At 44.8% G+C, this 16036-nt stretch overlaps 1 protein-coding gene across 1 annotated transcript in view; it reads right to left on the bottom strand.

The window, feature by feature from the left end:
- The window catches only part of LOC126455748 (hemicentin-2-like), a 408606-nt gene that overhangs the window by 86512 nt on the left and 306058 nt on the right, over nucleotides 1-16036 (bottom strand). The window contains exon 8 of the mRNA XM_050091516.1: nucleotides 2409-2519. Coding sequence (XP_049947473.1) covers nucleotides 2409-2519 — 111 coding nt within the window. The remainder of the gene's footprint in view (nucleotides 1-2408; nucleotides 2520-16036) is intronic.

The raw sequence follows: 16036 nt of genomic DNA, 5'->3' as shown, positions 1-16036 counted from the left end.
ACTGCCATATTACTCACTACAATTCAGAGCCCCTCTAGTGGCAGACGGCTGCAAATATGTGGACATGAAGAATAAAGATATTCAATGTTAATAACGTTTGTTTCATCTGAGAAGTATTAAGTATTTTCACATAAAAAATTTAGAGGCGATACTTCTTAGCACGCCGTCATAACAATGTAATTTTTCTTTAAGCTTGGGAGAGCTCTACTATTCAGAAAATGAATTTTATATAGTGGACACACTTGCACCTACGTGCGTAAATTATAAAGCAAGATTGAAATATCACATATTATAAAGCAAGACTGAAATATCGCATTATTTCTCATATACAATAAACCATTCGAGATATCGAAATGAGTTTTTGGTAAACGGCAGCACACAAATTCGAGAGTATTTTCCCGTACATACTATAAGTACCTATGGATTTTTTTAGTGGGATGTTACAATTCAGTAAGGGTCGTCGATAGGAGGTGAAACGAAAACTGCTGTGGATTTTGTTGCGAAGTAGCTGAAGTATCTATATGTTTATTTTTATCGTAAAAAATGGTTTACCTGTCTTGCCCTCAGTTTCTTGTTTAATAAGACACTGCTTCAGATTGCTGTCCCACATACATCACCTGAGAGTTAAAAAATTATATCTAAATTGATGACAGAGAAGGATGAAAAGAAAAGGGAAGGGAGCGGATCACTGCTGTCACCTGCGTCCGGAGATTACGTGGAATCAGCGGCGACGAGTAAAAATGTGTTCCGGACTGGGATTCGATCCTAGGATTCCTGCTAACAAGACAGCGGCGTTGACCAGTGCGTCATCCAGAACACGTCCCGGCACGCCTCAGGGCCGATCCACACTCCCATCGAGCGCCACCTATCTCCAGCCGCTGTCCATTTCCTCCATATTCGCTCCCTGAGATTAGCAAAGGAGGTCGGACATATTTTTGCATCGGCACTGAAGAAGATGGATTCATTGCCCATCTAGGCCAATCACATTACACGAACGCGTGGTGTCTGTTCTTTCAGACATGTCCGAAAGAACAGACATGTCCGAAGGAACAGATACCACACGTTCGTGTAAGTTTAAAAAATCGTACAGGCTCATCAAAGTCGTGCTACCCTGCAGACACTTGCGCAGACATGTTGGCTACAGGCCCGTACTAACGACAGCGAGACTCTGGACGCGTCTGCCCGCTATAGGAAGAGCCTCCGTAGCGGTTCTGTCGCTGAGGTGCATCAAACGCGGAGACGCGAGCCGCTGGCGTGCAGCGGCGCCGAGGGGGTGTGGCGGTGGGTGGACGAGAAGAAGGAAGGGGGAGGGGGTCGGACGAGGCAAGGCGTATTCCGGCGATTGTTTCCGCCTGGGGGCGCAGCCCGGCCCACGGATCACGGTCCGCTGCACATTTCATTCTAGGAAGCGCTAATAAAAACCGCCCGCCGACCGCCGACCACACAGCCGCGCCGACCAGATAGCGCGCGGGCGGCGCCGCTCCGCGCCACGCCTGCCTGCCCCCAGGGAGGTCATCTCCCAGGCTGGCTGGCTCACCCACCGCACCGGCTAACCACTAACTGGAATCCTGCAACGAATACTCCTCAGCTCGTAAATTCGGTTCGTCGGCTGAAGAGCCGAGAAAAAACTGTAAGGGTCCCCATCGGAATCGTTACGGAGCACTGCTGCGTCAGGCGTGGGAACGACAGATAAGACCTGAGCAAGCCCAATTTTCTGAAACCCAGTAGATTCCCATATTCACGAGTCTCGTAGGTGTGCTTACCCTAGCTGCTGTATCGCCAACAGTTACACGCCCACTTCGTGTCCGATGTGGTGCTGAGGTTAGGATTATTCTGACTGCGAGTCGCAGCTCCTGCACGCTAGATTTCCGTCAAACATCACAAGTTACGCTGAAGGAGCGATTCACTTGGCAAAGTCAGCCCACCAGCGAATTCTAGCTACCTTCTGCAGAGGGCGCTAGCAAAACAGAACACTGTTTCACGTCACGCACCACGTGGAACAACAAGTGACATCTCCATCGCTGCCTGTCAGCGCCTTCGCAGCTGATCATCGCGGCCCCTCCATGTCTTTGCTGCCAGTCCTTCCTACCAGTCTTCGCAGCCAGATCTTACCATCACCATTGGTCATCGTCAGTGATTGCCAGACAAAAACCGTCGCTGCTAGTCTCGATCAGCCAACGACCACCGTCTCTGCCCACAACTCTGATGTCCACATCATCTGTTCACACCTGCACCCCAAACCTACCTCCCCTTACAACTTTACCTCCCACTCACCGTCCTCTCGTGCTCTTCCCATCTACTCCACGTTCCCCACTACTCGGATGACATAAACTGTTTACCTGATCACACACGCTGCATCCCCATTCTTAACTAACTACTCATTTGCAGATGACGCCATTCCAGCATACTCTGCTGATCCGTTGCCGCCGCTGCCACTGCCATCATCAATTTTAGAACTGCACCAGTCAGCAGCGTCATCTGCTCTGACCGATGCTCCATTGCCACCGCCATCATCACATCTGTGTCCAGAAGTAGCAGCCCCATCAATACCTACTTCACCGACACTCAACTCTTTTATACACTGATGCTATGACTTCATCAGCCACACCAATATCCAACCCTTTTACCTGTCGCTACTGTGACTACATCAGCCACACATTCATCTGCTTCAACCCAATCAGCTCCAATATCGAAAAATAAAAGCCATGCAAAAACCTGTTCCACTCCACAGCCAATAACCTACGACACCTCATCCTGAAACGAACTCTGCAAACCATCTGCTACAGGTACTCCACCGACCTCTGAACCCCAAAAACCCTCCCACACCAAGTCTACGCATCAGAAACTATGAAGTCCACTTTCACCCCATCCCCAACATCTCATCCAAAACATTCTTTCATCATTTCACGTTTAGATGTCAAACGCCTCAATCCACCAACATTATCTCTCAACATAAAAATGTACATTTGAGATCTCAAAATATCACAATTGATACCGCACAAATGAATAATCAAGTCTACTGATCCTGACTTCCAAACCACCTGCCTCACAGAGTACCTTCCTTCACTTTTGATATATATTGATCCTACGAATCACAGCTGTGGAGGTTGACTGGGAACTCAGTTCTTATCCCGACTGCAATATCCGAACAGCTCTCTGTATTCGCCACCTCTCCTGACCCACTTTCCTCGTCTACCTTTGTCTTTTTCTTTTCGCAAGTTCCTAGTATTATAGATCATCTTCTGCAGCCTACATCTATCAACGCAAAAATGAAGCAGAACCTTCCTGATCCCAAGCCTATCCTTGCCACAAATGCCTTATCTAAAATCACTTCTTATTTCTGGATTGCAGAAACCAGGCCACCTGCCCCCACATTAAACCTAACGACCTGTGCCAGCGCCCTTCTAAATTTGTCCTCATCCGTCCTTAACACAAAAATCAATCCTATCCAACGTATACCCACAGTTTATAGGCAAACCCCCTACAAACACAGCTTGAAATGACTGTCCTGAACCGCCCCCTTGACACACCACTTCAGCCAACATCTTCTCACGCGCTGCTGCCTTCTCCAAAGACATCATTCATTTTATTACCACTGTCCTTTAAAATATCCTCCTATTCCAACGCTCAAGTATCTTGCGTCAGGTCACCGCGGCTACCTGTACAGTTTTCCATTTAAATAGCACTGTCACTTAATCTCTAAGCTACTTCCACCGCCTATTTCCCTCACTCGACGCCCTCTTCTATTTCGTTCTCACTCAACAATTTAGCAGCCTCTCAAAGCCCATGCCCCACACCCCTCTTCCCCAGTACGCAACATCCAGTCTCACACAACAGCATAACTGGTTCCTTCCCACCCACAACCCACAACATTTTCTCCTCCTTCACTTGATTGGCAGTTGTTTTCATCCTTGGTTCAATAGCCACCCTGTTCTCTTCCGTCTACACTTTACTTGATATTGTTCATCAAGTAAAAGCTTTAGCACTATCCTCTGCATCTCATCGTCTCCGAACAGCTCGCCAGTCAACGTCACGTCCATCACATCAGCACCACTCAAAAGTTTCTGCCGTCTCTGTTCACCTTCTTTGTTGTAAACACTACCGCAGGCTGAAGAGCGTCTATATTGCTGCTGCCAGGCTGCCGCCCCCGTGAAGGGGAATGAAATGACAAAAAAAAAAAAAAAAAAGAAAAGGCCAGCGGGCAAGGTATGTGCGAGAGCATTCCTACGAGAGTTCTAGCGAGTGCCAGTCGGAGTCCCATTTCCAGCCGCCCCCGCTACCACTCCAGTTTATCGTCACTCACCCGTCCGAAGAAGGATGCTCTGTTCTTTGACAACGTGCGCCCCACTATGCAGTGCCTGCACCGGACAGAAGACTGTAGTATGCACGAATTGGACATAGTTGCAGAGCAGGATTTACGGGTTGCTTTTTCATCCTTTATTTGCAGGAGAAACAGAAACATAAGTGTAAGTGCCATTAGCGTTGCCAGCATGCGTTCATTCAAAACGAAAATAAGGTGATGTGTCAAGCGACACACAGACAGAAAATGTTTATACAGTCATGAGCCAAAATATTATGACCACCTGGTAATAGCTTGTTTGTCAAGCTTTGGAACGAAATACGTGACTGATTCTGAGTATTAGGAATCCGACAGTTCGTTGGTAGGTTTGTGGAGGGATATGGCATGCTATCTCTACACACAGGTCATGCAGTTCGCATAAATAACGGGCTGATAATTTGCGTACGCGGTGATGTCACCCGATAGCGACCCAGATGGGTTCCGTAGAATTTACACCAGGCGGACCTGGTCTGCGAGACATCAACGTGAATACACTAAATGCTCCTCAAACCCTGTAGGTCGGTTCTGGCTCCGAGACACAGACAGTTCCACTGCTGAAAGATGAAATCGCCGCCGGGGAAGACATCAAGCAAATGGTTCGTAGCCGTCAGCGTGCCTTTCATTGCTACCACAGGTCTCATGCAAGCACAGGCTCGCGTAGGATAATACTGTTGCCACCAGCTTGGGTCCGTGGCACACTACACGTTTCGAGCCGCCGTTTACCTCGATGAAGGTGACTGTGGAGACGACTTTCGACCTGATACAGCAGAAATGTGATTCGCCCGAAAAGCCGACACGTTTGCATTGATCAGCGGTCGAGTCCCGATGGTCTCGTGCCCACTGAACTCGTAACTGACGCTGTCATTGGGTCAACATTTGAAGACGTATGGGTGTTGTGCTGCGGAGCTCCACGTTCAAGAATGTACGATGAATGGTGTGATCTGAAACACCTGTGCGTACACCAGCAATGTGCTCTTCCTGCAGGGATGCCACAGATCACCACCACAGGGCAGGCAAGCCTGGGAACCCCACGTTCTGTGAAGAGACGTGTAAGTCAAATCATTTAACGCCTTGTGGTAGTTTCACTGTCCTTCTACGTATTTCCGTATACGCTCACGACAGCAGCACGTGAAAATTCGATAAGATCGGCCGTTTTCGAGATACAGGCTCTGTTTGATGATTACGTGCTCGTTGTCGAAGTCGATTCTTTCAATGAATTTCCCTATTTGCAGCTCGTAGCTCCGCTAGGGTGATCCCCTGTCTGCTCCGCTGACATACTTTTGTTACCACGTCACGCGCCCGTAACGCCACCTAGTGGAATCCAGCGTCGCGGTGGGCAACTGTCATAATTTTTTTGTTATCAGTCTATGGCGTGCACTGTTGTTGTCAGACTAGGTGATAATGTGGTGTCACCGCCAGACACCACACTTGCTAGGTGGTAGCCTTTAAATCGGCCGCGGTCCATTAGTATACGTCGGACCGCGTGTCGCCACTGTCAGTGATTGTAGACCGAGCGCCACCACACGGCAGGTCTAAAGAGACTTACTAGCACTCGCCCCAGTTGTACAGCCGACTTTGCTAGGAAAGGTTCACTGACAATTACGCTCTCATTTGCCGAGACGATAGTTAGCATAGCCTTCAGCTACGTCAATTGCTACGACCTAGCAAGGCGCCATAGCATTTGATAATTAATATTGGGACGCTTGTACAGTAACGAGAGATGTTCTACAATTGTGGATTAAAGTTAAGTATTCCAACAGCTACGTACTTTATTTGCTAGACTCAAATCCTTTAACTGTTCCAGACCTCACGCCAGTCAGCGTGCAATTAAAAGCGTGCATTTCGGCTTCCTCTCATTGAGACTTGGCTGTCTTGCCAAGTCACAACAGATAACATGTGAGGTTCTTTCTGTTCTTTAATGTGTTTATTTTTCCAAATAGTACGTTAACTGGAACTCTGCAGATGACAGAAGACAACTTGCAGCTTTGAGAAGTGCTGCAATATAGGACGGCAGTGGGTAGGAAGCTGGTTCCCTCGGAGGCAGTGGTAAGGGCTGGATCATATAGTATAGCGATTACGAATCAAGAGGGAGGGTCAGAGGAATGCGAGCCTTGAAGACGGATCTCGTCGGCATTCGGAATATAAAGGAATCGTGTTTTTGTGCGAACCGCTAATTTTACTTTATTAAATATTAATGATTTATGTTCACTTTTGTCATACCTAGTACTACGAGGCGCCAATGGTTAATCAGAGCTTCTCTACAATAACAACGCTGTTCAGTAAACCAGTAAATTCAGTAAGCAAATGAATATTGTTAACTTACATATGATATACGATTGTTGTTGTTGTTGTGGTCTTCAGTCCTGAGACTGGTTTGATGCAGCTCTCCATGCTACTCTATCCTGTGCAAGCTTATTCATCTCCCAGTACCTACTGCAACCTACATCCTTCTGAATCTGCTTAGTGTATTCATCTCTTGGTCCCCATCTACGATTTTTACCCTCCACGCTGCCCTCCAATGCTAAATTTGTGATCCCTTGATGCCTCGAAACGTGTCCTACCAACCGATCCCTTCTTCTAGTCAAGTTGTGCCACAAACTTCTCTTCTCCCCAACCCTATTCAATACCTCCTTATTAGTTACGTGGTCTACCCACCTTATCTTCAGCATTCTTCTGTAGCACCACATTTCGAAAGCTTCTATTCTCTTCTTGTCCAAACTATTTATCGTCCATGTTTCACTTCCATACATGGCTACACTCCATACAAATACTTTCAGAAACGACTTCCTGACACTTAAATCTATACTCGATGTTAACAAATTTCTCTTCTTCAGAAACGATTTCCTTGCCATTGCCAGTCTACATTTTATATCCTCTCTACTCCGACCATCATCAGTTATTTTACTCCCTAAATAGCAAAACTCCTTTACTACTTTAAGTGTCTCATTTCCTAATCTAATCCCCTCAGCATCACCCGATTTAATTTGACTACATTCCATTATCCTCGTTTTGCTTTTGTTGATGTTCACCTTATATCCTCCTTTCAAGACACTGTCCATTCCGTTCAACTGCTCTTCCAAGTCCTTTGCTGTCTCTGACAGAATTACAATGTCATCGGCGAACCTCAAAGTTTTTACTTCTTCTCCATGAATTTTAATACCTACTCCGAATTTTTCTTTTGTTTCCTTTACTGCTTGCTCAATATACAGATTGAATAACATCGGGGATAGGCTACAACACTGTCTCACTCCTTTCCCAACCACTGCTTCCCTTTCATGCCCCTCGACTCTTATAACTGCCATCTGGCTTCTGTACAAATTGTAAATAGCCTTTCGCTCCCTGTATTTTACCCCTGCCAGCTTCAGAATTTGAAAGAGAGTATTCCAGCTAACGTTGTCAAAAGCTTTCTCTAAGTCTACAAATGCTAGAAACGTAGGTTTGCCTTTTCTTAATCTTTCTTCTAAGATAAGTCGTAAGGTTAGTATTGCCTCACGTGTTCCAACATTTCTACGGAATCCAAACTGATCTTCCCCGAGGTCCGCTTCTACCAGTTTTTCCATTCGTCTGTAAAGAATTCGCGTTAGTATTTTGCAGCTGTGACTTATTAAACTGATAGTTCGGTAATTTTCACGATAGGGCCACGAAATTTTACGATTTAAGGAAGAGATTTCAGCTGCATGCCAATCTCGCCTGTTCTTATTTAACAGTCGGTTTTACTCAGCTCTCGGGTTTTATTAACTTTTTGACAGAAATTGCTTCATAATTTAAAGCTGTTACCACTTTAAGGTGTTTGCTGAAGTACGCAACGTAATGGCATCCCAGGGCTTGTCTCGTATGAATTAGCTTCCTGCAGCACCACTTGTTGTTAAGATCACAGGCTGCCGGATTACATCTCCTGAAGAATCCAGTGCGGGACAAGGGCTACATACGGGCAAAATCTGTGACAGCCTCACATAGGACAGGAGGACAGGTACGACAAAATCCTGCACGCCTGTTCACTAAGATAATCCATAAAAAGGTCATTTTAACTTGATCAATAACCGGTGGGAAGGCTTGAGCTGTATATGGTACTGTACGTCTCCTATGCCACTTTCTACGGAATCACGCCTCTTCCGAATTTCAGCTGAGCCAGTTTCTCTTGCAACGATAATTTGCGGTGTCATTGGCAGTTGGTAAATAAAGATTATACATCAGAATTACAGTATGTCTTTTTATTGAAATTATCATACCCATAATTTCAAATCACGGTGAAGGGCAGTTTCATGGAAAGTGCAATGTATCTTAAAAAGTTGGACCGCAGTTCAGGGTGCCAGTCCTATTTGCGTGAAAATCATATATTTTAATACCTTGACTGAAACGTGTTCACACGACATAGAACTGTTAAAAACGCAGAAAGGCAGAGATAACTACAGAAATGTTACATTATTGTATTGTGTACATCATATCACTGCACTTGACTGGAGCACTGCAAATCTGAAATCAGATTCAGTCTAGGCAAAGAATCTTGATAGCTGTCGATTCAGTTTTATCAAAGTTTCAGTCAATTGATATTAATGAAAAAATCGTCTCCTGAGTGAAATTAGTATAAAGTTATTTTTGGTCGCGTGGTAGATTCAACCTCAGTAACTTCTTCAAAAAGCTTCTTAAATAGCGTGTCAAGAAATTAGCTAAGCAGTGCTCTCATATTGGTGAGATTAGTTCATGGAAGTTACTCTTACACAAATTGTTCCGTCACTGCGACTAATAAAGATCCCGACTTTCATTAAATGTTATTTTGGGTATATTTCTTAAAAAGAAACCAAAAGTAGAAAATTCAGTACCATCGTAAGAACTGACAGAACCATTTCGCATTAAAAGTGAGGAATCATGTCAAGCAATTTTATGCTGAAGATGAAAGTATATTACGTAAGGCCAGAACCTACTTTTCGTTAGTGTAAATTTAGGTTATTATCGAGGAAGAGTATTACGACTAAAGCAATCGAGCCGACGCTGACCGAGTGCTTCCAACATATCTTTGATCAGAAACGAAAAAAGAGGAAGATTGGAGTACTCCACAGAATTACATCACAATATCATGGGTGTTACCTTTCTTGTCCGTGACACAACAGTTTTCCTGTACGCTTATTACTTATCTAATTTGTATGCGTCGTGCATGTATTTCATTAAACATTTCAAGAAACATTAAAAGATTGTTCGATGTTTATGAGAAACTGAAATGCCGGGGGCGGTAAAGAAAAATAAAACTTGTTAACAGTGGATTCTTCATCAGACTACACACAGCAATAGTTGCATTCCTTTTTAGCTTACGAACTACTTATATCAGGTACTTTTCATATGGCGACATGAGCTTCGCTATATGTGTGTGTCATTTGTATCCAAAAGAATATGATATCTGTTGTGGAAATGGGTACACGCGGCGAGTGACAGCTAGGTCAAAAGGAGTTCTGCTGAAAAAAACAAGGGAAAAGGCATAGCATTTTTCATATTTGGATTGAGCCATCCCGTATTTTCACAGCAGAAACATGGTGACAGAATCGGAAGATGTCAAAAGTGAGTGGTTTGCCCATTAGAAAATTTAAAATCAAGCATTAAGACGACTACGGAATAATTATGGAATTAGCCGGCCGCGATGGACTTGCGGTTCTAGCCACTGCAGTCCGGAACCGCGGGACTGCTACAGTCGCAGGTTCGAATCCTGCCTCGGGCATGGATGTGTGTGATATCCTTAGGTTAGTTAGGTTTAAGTAGTTCTAAGTTCTAGGGGACTGATGACCTAAGACGTTAAGTACCATAGTGCTCAGAGCCAATTATGGAATTACCCAGAAAAAGCCATAGTGACATTAGTATAGGGAAATGAGACCTAGACAATGACGAAGAGTAAGAATCGACGTATATAAACGTCTTAACTGAGGTTTCTATTAAGATTTAAAACATTAAATAGAAGTGACCGACAGAAAAGTGAAGACATCAGAAGACAACGTCATACAATCTTCCATAAATAAATTGGTGACTTTGGGAGATAATGGACTCTTCAAAGCTTCTCCATCAGTTTGTTCAAAATATTTGTCACTGACTCAAATTTTCACTCTGCAGTGGAGTGTGCTGTTATGAAACTTCCTGGCAGATTAAAACTGTGTGCCGGACCGAGACTCGCATTCGGCACCTTTGCCTTTCACGGGCAAGTGCTCTAACAACCGAGCATCCCAAGCACGACTCACGCCCCGTCCGCACAGCTTTAATCCCGTCAGTACCTCGTCTCCTACCTCCAAAACTTCACGGAAGCTGTCCTGCGAACGTAGCAGAACTAGCACTCCTGAAAGAAAGGATATAGCGAGACATGGCTTAGCCGCAGCCTGGGGGATGTTTCCAGAACAAAATTTTCATTCTGCAGTGGAGTGTGAGCAGATATGAAACTTCCTGCAGATTGAGACTGTGTGCCGTACCGAGACTCGAACTCTGGACATTTACTTTTCGCGGGAAAGTGCTCTACCAGGTGAGCTACCCAAGCACGATTCACGACCCGAACTCACAATTTTAATTCGGCCAGTGTCTCCTCTCCTACTTTCTAAATTTCACAAACGTTCTCCTGCGAACGTAGCAGAATTAGCACACCAGGAAGAAAGGATACTGCGCAGACATGGCTTTGTCCACAGCCTGGGGATGTTTCCAGAATTACGTTTTCACTCTGCATCGGTGTGTGCGCAGATATAACACTTCCTGACAGATTTACGACTGTGTGACGGAGCGAAACTCGAACTCCGGACCTTTGCATTCCGGACCTTTGAATTCCGCGGGCAACTGCTCCACCAACTGAGCTACCCAAGCACTACTCAAGACCCGTCTTCACAACTTTAATTCCACCAGTACCTCGTCTCCTATATTCCAAACCTCACAGAAGCTCTCCTGCGAACCTAGGAGAACAAGCACTCCAGGAAGAAGGGATCTTGCGGAGGCATCGCTTTGTCACTGTGTGTGGGCTTCCGATTCTGGACGTAGTGATCTAAGGGGGTTGAGACACTGAGACACAGCATGTACAGCAAAACCAATGCATATGGACCAGTATCTACATGCAACAAACGAGAACACGGGGGGTCCAGTGGAATTATACAACCTGGGAAATGTAAACCTTGATGTAAGAGACGGATTTCCTTAAGCGATTCTTAAGCAGAATGGTAACACTGACAAACAGATCCGTCGTGCCATCAGGTTAAGGCCTTCACTGGAACCAGCAGAAGATTCTTGTGGATCTGTTGCTTTCCTACCACATGGTGGAGGCACAGATTCTAAGATAGGAAAGATTTTGAAAAGACGTAACAGCAAAAGTGTATTTCCTCCGCCAGTCAATAGATTAAAGCGCTCCTTGGGTCGCTGAAAGATGACCTAAGACTGAGTACGTCCCGCGAATACGAAAAGCGTTACCGTTGTGGCAACTGCATTCGCAACGCACTTTGGAAGCAGTATTCACATATACCATTCAACGGAGCAGACATATTATATCATTGTACGACACATAGTCCAGGAGGTATGACGTTATAAACACTGAGGTACATGTGAAACTGCCATGTCGTGCGACACACTGAAAGTTATTAATTCCTTACAACTTCATCTATTCCGAACACATTTCGGAGACAGCATGCAGATGAACTTAAATGTACCTAGAAAAATATATCAAGTACGACACAGAAGATATGACGCCATACACAATGAGACGCGTGAAAACTTCCGCTTCACGCATGACGTTTTAATTTACTACTTTCTTACTACTAACTGTAGCCACAGCACATTTCACAGACAGTAGCCACATGTACTATCCGATATACTTGCAAAATGATATCATTGTACAGCAGATAGTTCAAAAGATACGACCTGATCAACCTTGAGCTGCATGGAAGTGAAACTGCAAGGCGGATTTCACTAGAGATATAGGTGAAATATGTGTACAAATACGTGTGAAATATGTTAATTATATGTGAAATGTAATTGAATTGTTTGTACGTGGGCAAAGCCATGTGTAAAGGGCTCATCCTAAGCCCCTGTAACTATTTCAACCGAAATATTACGGGGTGAGTGGTATAACGTGGAGAGAGAAGAGGGAGGAGATTTACAGACAGCGATTAGAAAGGAAGCGATGGACACAAATAGAGGAAGTGTAAATGGCCAGGAAGTGGGGAGCTTAAAATGGGCAGAGAGAGAGGAAGGAGGAGATGTATTTGGATGGGGTAGGGGAGGAGACAGAATTATAGTGAAAAGAAGATGAAGAGAGGGAGACTGAGCAGATGGCCAGAGGGGCAGAAGCAAATAGAGAAAGTTGAGGAGGAGTTGGACAGAGAGGGTTGCTAAGGAGATGGACATTTGACGGTGTGATCAGGGGATGGAGGGGGTACGAGAAGATGGAATCGGAGGACGAAGGAGGAGACGGACAGAGGGGGAAGAAACGGACAGAGGGGTTAGGACCATATTGTCAGAGAGAGGGAGAGGAGGAGATGGACAGGTGGTGGGAGGAAATGGACTGAATGTGGAGGTGGAGCAAGTGGAAAGAGTGTGAGGAACGAGGAGATGGAACCGAAGGTGGAGGAGAGATCGGTTTGGGAGAGGGAGCAAGCGATGGATAGAGGAGGGAGAAGCAGATGGACAGAAGGGGAGCAGCAGACTCACAGAAAGAGTGGGGAGGAGGAGATGAACATGGAGAGAAGGTAGCAGGTGATGGACACAGAGAAGGGTAGGCGAGGAGATAGACACTGATGTTTGCAGAGCAAATGAACGGAGAATGATATACAGGACATAGAATCCCGTCTGAGGCCTGCGATCCTTTTCATGTTAATAATTGGCAACCAATGCTGTACAATCGCAATAAAGTCATGAGATGTTCAATTGACTCTTTTATTAGAATATGTTACGTGTCTCGGTATCACACCCATCTTCAGACATCTGTTACAAAAAAAGTCCAAAACATAAGCGAACAGCACACTCAACACGTCTCAACGTTACAGAAAATGAGACACGGTCATATGAGTTACATACCACAAACGTCAACTCCTTCCTTACCAACTAGGCGAACAGCCTTGACAACTCACAGAAAGTGTCGAATAACATATGACTGCGACACAAGCAGTCTTGAAGCAGAGTGTCAAATAGGTGGGCAGAGACAAGAGCAGGAGGAGACAGAATTGCCAGGATGAGGAGGAGATGGAATTGAGTGGGATCAACAGATGGACAAGGGGGGGGGGGAGAAGGAACAGATGTACAGAGAAGGCGGGAGTAAATTGACAAAGTGGTGGTAGAGGAGGAAATGAACAGGGAGATGGATAAAATGGGAGGAAGAGAAGTACATTGAGAGTTGAAGGAAGGAATGTAACTGGAGGGGGCGGGAAGAGATGAACAAAGGGGGAAGGAGCGGATTTGCAGAGGAGAAAGAAACGCATGGACTGAGGGAGCAAGTCGAGAGATAGAAATGGGGTGGGAATGAATAGAGAGAGAGGTCATGATGAGACATATAGAGCGGGAGAGGGGGAGGAGATGGACCGACGGAGGGGTAGAAGGAGATGGACAGAGAGTGGAGATTGGAGATTGGAGGAAGTGAACGGTGAGAGGGTGTTGAGGAGATGGACAGGAAGGGCGTGAAAAAAGAGAACGACAGGGAGAGAGGGAAGGAGGAGATGGAATAACAGAAGACTGCCATAAATACATAGCAAAGGAATGGCAGGTACACGGCTAGTTATAAGCGGAGAGAAGGTGTACACATTCAGTAAAATTTGGACTTCTGTTTATTATGACTTGAAAAAGAAAACAACGTTCGTTGACTCGTCAAGCGGAATGTGTTGACAGAGGTACTCGATACCGATTCATTGTTTTTGTTGTACTTTCACTTCCGTTGGACGTATAAAAGGGCCAACGTTCGCGATATGAATCATTTCCGGTGATGCTATCAAACAGCCCTCTCACCTGAAAACGGCGGCCAGATGGACCGCGGAAACACTGCGTGTAGATGACTCTATGGTACCGCTACGAAACAAACAGGAATGTCACCAGGTAGTACGTTAGAAATGCCCATGTTGTCAGACGATGATGCCTGTTTCGAATCCTTTCTATGCACAATTGTTTCGCTTTCCGTAGACTACTGCCACTGCATCACAGTTTAATTCAATGCCTGCAAGTTACTGTGAGAATTCTCCGACTGTCAGTCGCTAACCGTAAGCTGTGATAAGCTCTGCGGTGCGTGAAGTAACAAGACTGTCACTTGTTTTTCGAAGTAGCGAAACGAAGACCATGCGGCAGGCAGTTGTTACGAAATGTGAATTGTTTGTAAATACGGACCACTCACGCATTGATTACTGCAGACCTCTTACCACATGAATTTTTCATTTTCGACCATCATTTCCTTATCTCAAACACAGTGTTCAGTGTCTTTTACCGACTATACAATTTTAGCCCTTAAGTTTTGTTGTGCCCTGTGCCAAAGTCGTGCAAGGAAAATAATGAAGCTTTTGTGAGCCACCTGCTTTTAACTTTTATCTCTTTCACCATACTCTGTTGACTATCTGTCTGTCGTCTGACAAGATCTTTAATAAAAAAAAAAAAAAAAATAACTGAGAAGTTCCATGAAGCGAGATTCGGTGCATATAACTATGTTGGGGCATACGCGGAGACAGTCATCAGCACACTGACACACAGAGGACGGATATCGTGCGGAATCTATCGTATGATCTAAAATGTCTGAAAGCATTTAATAAAATGACGGGCAGCATTCCACTCACTTTAGAGTTGCATCTTCGTGTTATTTTTAATGTTTGGCGGTATGGGCATTTTCCAGTACACCAAATAGCGCCTTGTTTCTGATCAATACTGGAAAACTTTTACATGCCCCCCCCCCCCCCCCCCAAAAAAAGGAGACTACTCGCAATACTATTTCAGTAGCGTTTCGGTGCTCTATTAGTCTACTAAACGAGTAGACTACTGGAAACATTCGGTAGGGACCGCTTTCCTCATTTCGTAACGAATTTTTTACTAATTAGCAGGTTTGATTTTACGTAACTCACGATTCAGCTATGACGACAAAAGAAAACAGTGCAAGTACCAAGCTGTACGGCGAATTAAAAATGGACGGAAACTGCGATCAGTATGCTTCTAGATTTCTTTCATATCACCTCGGATTTTAGGTCACCGTTGATACACAGTGCTTTAGATGCGTCTTTAAAAGAAATTATTGAGAGGAGTTAAATCTGGAGTCTATGATGATTGAGTCACTAATCCATCGATCAAGAGCTAGTTTACCTAATGGCCTCCTAGTCAAAAAAGAAATACAGTGTATGCTTGATACCCATCATCCACATTAACAACTAAACAACTATGTTGCTACCTCTACTAAGTCTTTCAGTGCATTTTGGGTACACCCAGAGCGCTGCTCACCATTTAACCCTCGATCGTTTGCAAAACTATTTAGAAAAGATATCTGTAGGGTGCAAAAATCTTCAACTGATCCTAAATAATGAAAAATGTGATGTTATCCACATGAGTGTTATGAGGAATCCGTTAAACTTCGGTTATAGGATAAATGAGTCAGATCTAAAGGCCGTAAATTCAACTAAATACCTACGAACATTAATTACGACCAGCTTGAATAGGAAAGGACACACAGAAAATATTGTGGTGTAGAGGCAAACCGAAGACTGCGCTTTATTGTCAGAATACTTAGATAAG

This window comes from Schistocerca serialis, chromosome 2 (genome assembly GCF_023864345.2).
Source record: "Schistocerca serialis cubense isolate TAMUIC-IGC-003099 chromosome 2, iqSchSeri2.2, whole genome shotgun sequence".
Lineage (NCBI taxonomy): Eukaryota > Metazoa > Arthropoda > Insecta > Orthoptera > Acrididae > Schistocerca > Schistocerca serialis.
Note: the sequence above shows the minus strand (reverse complement) of the source record. Positions and strands in the feature narration are given on the sequence as shown.